The 10,000-nt window shown below is 36.3% G+C and overlaps 1 protein-coding gene across 4 annotated transcripts in view; it reads right to left on the reverse strand.

Annotated features, from left to right (window-relative positions):
- LOC125027727 (endophilin-B1-like) overlaps nt 1-10,000 on the reverse strand; it is a 50,688-nt gene that overhangs the window by 25,965 nt on the left and 14,723 nt on the right. For all 4 annotated transcript variants that reach the window (XM_047616831.1, XM_047616830.1, XM_047616828.1 and 1 more), the window contains 2 exons: nt 8,201-8,280; nt 7,734-7,844 (listed from right to left, as the gene is read on the reverse strand). In XM_047616831.1, the coding sequence (XP_047472787.1) occupies nt 7,734-7,844; nt 8,201-8,280 (191 nt within the window). The remainder of the gene's footprint in view (nt 1-7,733; nt 7,845-8,200; nt 8,281-10,000) is intronic.

Here is a 10,000-nt window from a genome sequence, read left to right on the forward strand (position 1 = left end):
ACACACACATTGCATATCTAATCATCTGTTTTTATGAAGCTTGCAGACATAATGTAGAGGATGATTTTCAATAATTTTCTAACAAATAGTTGTCTGGTTCGATCAGTTTTGCAGCACTAATTTCAAATTTCCTAGTTACCAACAAGAATCACAGATAAGACATTTCTACTTGTTTTTTGTGCATAATAATAATATTCTGCTGAAATTTGGCCCCTGTCATGACTGTTGTGAATACAAAAATACACAAACCTACTGTTCATCATTGTACAGATGGAAATTGTGCTGATAATTGTATGTATGGAGGCAACAAGCAAATGAGGAGAAATATCTGAAACAATCCTTACTGATGGGTTAATTCAGCTGTGTGGTGACCTGCTCACTGTAATGAAGAATCCCCTTACAGGGGCACTGCCATCTTTGACAACAAATCCCCCCCCCCCCCCCCTGAGAAAAAAATAACATGAACTATTGCATCTTTCATGTAAACACTATTTTAGTATATCTGCACTCTCCATGAGTCAGGCTTATGTAATGCATTCATACTATATGTTCAATTACACCTATAATAAATAAGTAAATAATCTCCTTTTATGCTCTGAGTTTTGATATACTTTTTTTTTAACAGATAACCACATAACAAAAAATATGTGGCTGTGCAAATTGACACCTATTAACATGACTACATGAATTTCAATTATTGTCTGTTTGGCCCAACACAGACTTCAACATGCCTAAATCACTTCACCTCAGGAGACATCGGAGGGCCACGCTGTACCCTTGAAAATTCAGATAGCTGGTTCTTTATATATTGTCACTACTACAAATAAGAATATATATATATATATATATATATATATATATATATATATATATATATTCACTTCACCCCATATTTTTTCAGACTCCCAAAACGACACTAGATTTAAGTTCATATTAATCTACAGTAAAAGCTTTATATAGAGCAGAGACACAAAGTAAACTCCATACAACCACAGTACAACTCTGAAATTTCAATGAAGAGTGGAAGAAAAGAAGACAGGCAATACCTTTTTTTTTTTTTTTTTTTTTTTTTAATCCATATGAGCCAGGTCCTGAATCTTCCGCGAGCCTTCGCAGTCCAGACAGATCCGCCCAGACCTAACATACCGTGAAAGGGTGCCATCACGGCGCAAGTGGGCTTAGCTCACGCAGCTTGGGTGTTTCCGGGTCAATCTGACTATACATTTTACAATAATTTGAGAAAGAAATATCCTGTTATTTTCAAGGCTATTGAAAAAGCCAACTCTGGAGCTGTGTGAATGCAAAGTGACTTTGCTTATCAGGATATTTTTATGTTCATCTTACTTGCGATTCAGAGTTCAGGTGGACATCAATTATGGCTTTATGGCTTGTTAAAAACGATGCATTCTGACTATGAAATAGGAGATGAAAACATACATTTTTCTGTTGTTGATTTTATTCAACTGCTACTGCTACTAGAGGTGCGAAAGGTAGTCTGCCACTACTGGAGATGTTGATGGTAACCTGATGCTACCAAGGTGGTAACAGTTTGCTGCTACTACAGGTGGTGAAAGCCTGCTGCTACCAAGGTAGTGATAGTCTGCTGCTACTGTAGGTGGTGATAGCCCATTGCTACTGTAGGTGGTCATAGCCCATTGCTACTGTAGGTGGTGATAGCCCGTTGCTACTATAGGTGGTGATAGCCCATTGCTACTGTAGGTGGTGATAGCCCGTTGCTACTGTAGGTGGTGATACCGTGGGTAGTGATAACCTCCCTGCTACCAGAGGTGGTGATAGCCTGCTCCTACCATAGGTGGTGATAGCCTGATTCTACCAGAGGTGGCAATAACCTGAAGCCTGCTGTTGCCAGAGGTGCTGAAGCCTCACATTGGTAGCCTCTCACTACCTGTTGCTGTGCCACATATTGAAAAAATCAGTGGTGCAGAGAGAGACATCACACCGGATGTACCTGTAGAGCGTCTCTTTCATAGGAATGCAGCTCATGAGGCAGTAACGGCACCAGCGGTATTTGCATCCTGGAATGAACTCCAGGATGTGGCCCTGAGGTACCTGCTGGCATTGCTTCTGCTAGTGCTGCTAGTGCTGGCATTCCGGCAGCAGGGAGGCAATGGGGTGGCAATCAGAGGCGTCCAAAGGCTGCCCCTTCTCCCATAGGGAAGAGTTTGATGAGTGAGGTCTACTATCAGCTCAAGATGAAACTTGAGCTGAGAGAGGGTCCCCCAACACCACATAGGCATTCACCACCAATATGTCGAGCAAGTGGTAAAAGATACCAATTATTGCTCATCCTAGTGGTGGCGTAGGACAATGCCAACTTGACCGATAATTCCCCTTCATTCCTACATTGTAAAGGACAGCCTGGGGCTTCCTCCTGATGTTACCACGGCAGTTCAGGGACAGGTTCATCATATCAGGGCCATGAATGGTCGAAAGCATGTTCACTTGCTCTCGATCCATCCACAACATGACCAACATCCCTGATACTGAAGTCCAGAAGTTGACATCACCATAATCGCTCACCTTAAGGTTCATCGGTATGAACTGTTCCCAGAGCATTGGTCTTCCTCGACTGCAGGTAGTGGAAGAGGGTTGCCAAACTCTACTAGCTGTTCAGGAACAGCTTGTAACCCTGCTCAAAGAAAAAGGAGCAGTTCAGAAGGTCGAAGGTGGCCTTCATGCTGGCAGGCACATTTCTGTGGTCCTTTTCCATGTGAATGTTGAAGACAATGGTGTAGCCAGCACCTATACCATCACTCACACAGATGGTAGATTTTCATGCTGAACCATGCCCTCTTCATCAGGTTGAACTGAATCACATGGTGAAATCCTCTGTAAGCTCACAACTCATTAACCACAATCTTCTGCCACGGGATGTAGACCGTCTTGAAGGTCTTGTCAGGGACATCCAGCACTGTCCTTAACTTCCACAAAAGGTCAGTGTCAGTCTGGGAGTCCTCATTGTCTGAGAAATAGATGTGAGACTGCAATGCATCGAGATATTTACTCGGCGAAGACAAGTGAGGAAATCAATTGGTTTCTCAACCAGTAGTTCTGCGAATGGGGTCACAGCTGCAGGCCCATGAGCAGACAGAGGCCAATGAATGACTGCATCTTCTCTGCCTCATGTGAGAAGATTGGGTGAATGGCCTCTGCTACACATACCGATTAGTTTCCCTTGTCACTGTTTCCCACAGCTCCAGCATTAGGAAGGTGTCAAGAATCTTCCGTGAGGTCTAGTCGGCATCCAGGTGGTCAGCTTTGACCCCTGGGATGGCCTTGAACCCATGACAACACATAAAAGGCTTCTTCTTCTTCCAGACAAAATCCAGAGTCCCTGGAATGTTCTGGTTAGCAAGAATACTCGCTATAGCTGAGAGGGGCTCATCAAAGTCAATGGACGTGTCATGAGCAGACATGTAGTCCACCTCCTCCCACACAGCGTCGTTCTCTGATCCTTTCTCTGGCATGAAAATGACATCATCATCAGAGTTGTCATAGTCCTCCATATCCCAGTCAGAGTCGTCGGAGTCATCAGTCTCCAAATTTGGGAAGGTTGGCAGAACGTCCAGAGGTGTGGCTCCCTCACTGATGGCCTGGGGTCATCAGGGTTGGGGTCAAGATTCCTCACGATAGCCAAGTACTTTGGAAAAAAAAAAATTCAAAGTTAGAATCTCAAAGAAGAAAAAAAAGTATGTACACTACAGCAAATGAACACATTACTATTCATCATTACTCTTACCTTGAAGAGCGGTAGCGATGGGTTTGGAATTGGTGTGGTATTTTTTGCAAAACTGGAGAAAAAAAGGTGACCCCTCAAGTGGGACAGATGGGGAATGGGGGAGAAAAATACTTGGGGGAGGGGGAGGACACTGAGGATGAAATTCCCCCAGTGGTAATCTCAGCCCCTTTCTGGGCTTGTCAAAGCCATCATCAGCTGAAGCCCATGCCCGGCAAATACAGTACTGACAACTGTCCAATAAAGGTTAATGCTGATCATGATTATAACTTAACCTATCCTGTACAGTATTTCTTAACAGCTGGATGGCCCTGGAAACAGGCTTGATATCTCACAATGGCTGTGTGCATGAGCTGGACTGGCTAGTTTGGCTCATTTAACATACTGCAAGAGTTGCTTGCCTGTCTCCTTGCCTTTCATTTTCAATAGTAAAACTCGCAACTGCAGCCCATGGGTGATATGGAATTTGGGAGTGAAAAATAAATTTCCTCAGCAATTGGCTGTGGCATCATTACATGACAGTCATATTGGAGCCAATTGCAATATGGCATCATTATATGCCATGCACACTGAAAGGGCATCCTGCCACAGATCTAGTATCAAAGGGAAATCTATTATGCATTCTTTCTCTTGGTTTCTTAGAAGCACCATACAAGTACCTCTGTTCTCCCCAAAAAAGAGGTCTTGTGAATTATGTCAGCTGAATATTTACAAGTCTGCAGCCTCACTGTTGCATACCTGGAGATTTTCGCTATGAAAATTCACTAAAGACAACAACAAAATTCATTAATAATGATGACCAACTATATCAATAACAAGGATTCCAATCTCAGCAATACAACAATTCAAATCTAATGAACAATAGCAACCAGTATATCAAAGCCAATGAAAAACACCTCTCAGCTGTAACATAACTATAAATGAATCACATAGCACCAAAGCAGCATTTGTGCCATGCTTCCTTATCCACCATGATAGATGAATTCATTTTAGGACTGCTTATCTAACTACTGACTCCACAGCAACAAACATAAATACTTTTTATTTTTTTTATTTAACTTGGATGAAAACACACAAACAAACCAACTCTCAACACAAGGAAACCCTTCTTCAATAACCCCAAAACTTCAAAAATTCCACATCCACATCAATAGCACAAAGTTTCTTCAATATTTTGCACACTACACCACATTAAAAAAACGAAAATCACCGTAACTATCTCTCCAGAGGTATAATTTGCAGTGGAGTCTAGCATACCTCTTCGACTCCTTCCTCTTCATGTTCTCTAAATGGCAAGCAGCTACCGATTTGGAACAGTGTGTGTTTATGCTGTGGTATTCTCACTTTCAATTATCTTCTCACACAGTGGTAAACTTATTCAGAAAAATATCAAACGCATCAGAAATACATAGGGTCGCATTTATCCAGGATGACCAAATTTGCCATAAATATGCAAAATAGTTATGTTGTTTTTTAAGATATTCACTTTTGGACACTATAAAATCCCCTATTCACACTTCAGTCTACACAAAGAAAGGTTAAAAAAAAAAGAGTAAAAGCAAATACAGAAAACTGAAACCTTACATTCCTTTTACAAAGTTCAAGTTTTTGGCATTAATATATGACAATATCAATAAAGCCAACAAGCATCGTAACTGCAACAGTTAGTTCTAAACCAACTATTCCTTAACCCCTAAGTTCCACTTACAACACTTGTTCATATATAAATACATGTGTATACATAAGAGTGTTAGTATAAGCATATATATGTTTCTACAAGAATATGAATATGAATACAAATATGAATATAAATAAAATTTTGAATATACATATATACACACATACATACATAAACACACATAAAAGGATTCACACTTCCAATTGCATTTCAACATTTTTGACCTGCCTTCCTTATCTTTCCTTCTATTTGAATCTGAAATTCAAGGACTTTTCCAGATCCAAAAATTATTTTTCAAAGATGTACTTTAAACAAAATAGTTTTTGAGAAGTATACAACAAAAGGTGAAAATGGATGACACCTGCTTTAAATAGATTTCTCATAACAATTTTGATAAACTTTAGTCTTACTTTCAAGCAATACTCTACAGTAACTTCTTTTCAGTATTTGTCTTCAAGCACTAAACTACAGAAATAGAGGATACAACTAGAGCAACAATAAATATCAGGGTCCACAGAGGTTTGCGACAAAAACTAATAAAATCCCCGTTAACTAATATGTAATATAAAACATTTCTTTGCATTTCGTTTCATGCCACAGATGCTTTTCATGAAAAAGGCACTATAAAAAAAAAAACTGAGTCACCCAATGTAAATTTCCATGACTTTTCCAGGATTTCTTTTTAAAATTCATTTTTTCAAGGTTTTCCAGACATGGAAGATGAAAATGCTGGAATTGCAGTGGCAGAGGGACCCTGCATCCTTCTCCCCTTTCTTTCAAGCCTTCTTCCCCTCAGCTCAATCCTTCTCCAATCCTTTTCTCCTTATATCCCAACCTTCCCCAGCCTTCTGATTTGAAGTATTTGACATAAATTTTGGATTTAAAATTTCTATCAGGAATCAGCAGAGAATCAAGTCTGATTCTATCTTTTGGGAAATTGGCAGTATCATTGCACATCAGTGTCTAAAAATATACTACATATTGTATACATATATACACAAATGAATATGCAGGATGAGGTTGTTTTTGTGAGTGTGACCTGTCCATTTATAAATCCACACATGTATATAACAAACACATACACATGCACGTCTGCGAGTGTGCGCACAAACATGCACGCATGTATGCACATGCACACCCACACAGACACACAGACAGACATACACACACACACACACACACAACTAAATATACATTCTTTTAAAATCTGTATACACATACATACACATGTATAGTATGAGTTTTCATGAAAGTATATGTACAGATTTCTATCCAAGTGTGAATATGAAATCATATATGTGTATTCAAATGAAACACATTAACAATGAAATATATAAATCAAATAATAAAAATTCATATACATACATATATACATAAATACATACATACATACATATATATGCATATATATATAGATACACACATATATATATGCATATATATATACATACACACATATATATATGCATATAAACATACATACATAGATATACATATATATGTAGACATATAGATATACATACATACATACTGCATGCACGCACACACACACACACACACACACACACACACATATATACATATATATATTATACATATATACATAATATATATACATATATTTATATATATATTTACATATATACATATATTTACATATATATTTACATATATACATATATATATACATTTTAACATACAAACATTTATACATATAAATATATATTGTAAATATAAATACATATATATATATATATATATATATATATATATATATATATATATATATACGTATATATATGAATATATATAAAAAAAAAAAAAAAATATATATATATATATATATATATATATATATATGTATCATATATACATTTAAATATATTATATATATACATATATAATATATATATACATATATATATATATATATATATATATATATATATATAGCTACATGTATATATATATATATATATATATATATATATATATATATATATATATATATATATATAGATAGATAGATATATAGATATATAGATATATAGATATATAGATATATAGATATATAGATATATAGATATATAGATAGATATATACATATATATACATATATACATATATATACATATATACATACATATATATATATATATATATATATACATTATATATATATATAAATCTATATATATATATATATATATGAGCCAAATAGATAAATCAATCTATTAATCAATAAGCTCTTTTGCAAAATAAGGTAAATCCTGAAATATAATTACAACATCTACCTACCTGGCCATCTCTTTCTGCAGTTCAACCATCACTTTTTGGGACTCTTCATAATACCGCACCTGCGACTCAACTAATTCGTTCAGGTGGCGCAGGTGGGCAGCTTGCGAGGATCTGATGAGGAAAAACAGATTGTCATTCCACTGGAAAAGATGACAGTATGGATTCACAATTTCAAATACTAAGATTTGTCTTATCAGGCATTGGGAATTAAATTACATTTCTAACTACAAGGACATAATGCCCCTATCATAATATTGACAAAAGAGATAATGCCTGTATGCTATAATAAAACCAAAATATATAATTCCTCTATATCAAAATGATGACAAAAAATTAAAATGCCTGTATGCCATAATAAAACCAAAATAATTAATTCCTCTATATCAAAATAATGACAAAAAATCATAATGCCTCTCCATAATAATAATAATAATGATAACAAGCTCCATTTGCTCACAGACACTTACCTGACACCTTCCAGAAGAAGTTTTGTAATTTCAGCCTGCCTGTCAAAGTCCGCCTGGGCCTTTCTCAAGTCTGCCTCCGCCTGGAAGAAACAGAGCGAAGGTTTGTAACGGCTGCATTTCCCAATGCTGGGACACTCTAATCAGATTCTTAATGATAACAATATTTTCTGAACAAATTTTTAGTAATATCTCTTTATGGAGGACTGAAAATATATATATATATGTGTACTCCCACATGCTTAAAGCTTACCATTATCAGGGGCAGTAAATCAAACTAAAAGCAACATGCAAAATATATATATTCTGTCAAATAAATCATTTCTTTTGTTTTACATACTGAATTTCAAGTCCCATGTCAGGCATCTTACTAACCAAGAAACAAAACAATTCTAACCTATTAAGGAAATGTCATTCTTTGCCCTATTTCACAAATAACAGTAGACAATACGACAAGGTTTTTTATTCTGGTTTTCGGAACGTAGAGGAATTTATCAATATGTAATCTTTTAGTATTGACGAAACTACGGTTTAATTTTGTTCTGGATTTATGCAGGTAAAGAGTGATTTTCCAAAAATATTTCTAATCATCTTTTCATCAAACAAATAACTCTATTTTCTGTTTCATTCAAAATAACTACTATTACAATAAACAAATTTCATATATGTATATCTACCCCCCCCTGACAAGGAATCGATCTCCTACCTAAAGTAATACCTTGAGTGAGCAAACTTCCCATATGGCCTAACAAAAGAAATATGAACCTAGGATCACATTAGCTCCATATAAATTGCCTAGCATCACACACTACAGTCATGATAAAGAAGTTTTACACTCAATCACTGTTTACACTTACTGGAATTTGTTCAGAAAGTCAAATAATGTTTCTCTGTAGATGGAATATTGATACATAACTACCCTCCCTGAATAGGGTTGTTATGCACATTAAATTTTTGCTTCAAACTTGCAAATGTGAAACTTCAAAGCCTGATAATAATCCTGGTAATCAGTTCTATCAAACAGTGCATTTATAACAATATCAACATAACATCCAATAATTTTCCTTATTACTCTGTTTAGTTTTATTATACTATTTGTTCTATATTCACCCAATGCTAACATCATCTTTACAGTTATATGTAGAAAATAAATTGATCATAAATACACCTGCTTCTTCAATTTAATTTCACACCAAAATCTGATTAACATATCAAAATAATATAATCAGTTATCTCTTATTAATTGGATCCAGGTGCCTCAGGGAATAGCAACTCTCCTGGGTGTGTGGCTTGTAGGCCCGGTCCACACAAACAGTCACACACATTATCAAGACTCCTTGCCTTCTCTTTGTAATGCTAATAGACCATTTTTCTGCACACTTTCTTATCATGTTATCTGTTATGCTGTATATTTGAGCACTCTCCATGCTGTCTCTCTAGGTTGTTTACTTCAGTTTTCTGTAACACACTGCTGATAATGGTGGGCAGGAAGAGGTCCCTCTGTATGGACAGTGTTCTCCTTGGAGACGGCTCTCTCCCAGGCACCGTTGATGGAGGGTAAACTTCACCCTTGTGAATGAGCCCCTTCCTATAGGCCTGCTGAGTCATTCTCACTACAAGTGCTTTGTGTTCTGATGATGAAACATCTCCAACATCCAACAGTCAGTAACAATTTCACATGACAATACATTTTCATCGCCCATCTATCAGCCCATTTTTTTTCCATGATGAGATTTTCCTGGATGAGTGTTTTTTCATGACCAGAAGTCCACTTCAACTAGATCCAAATGATTAAGTTAATCA

This window comes from Penaeus chinensis, chromosome 8 (assembly GCF_019202785.1).
Source record: "Penaeus chinensis breed Huanghai No. 1 chromosome 8, ASM1920278v2, whole genome shotgun sequence".
NCBI classification, from domain to species: Eukaryota; Metazoa; Arthropoda; class Malacostraca; order Decapoda; family Penaeidae; genus Penaeus; species Penaeus chinensis.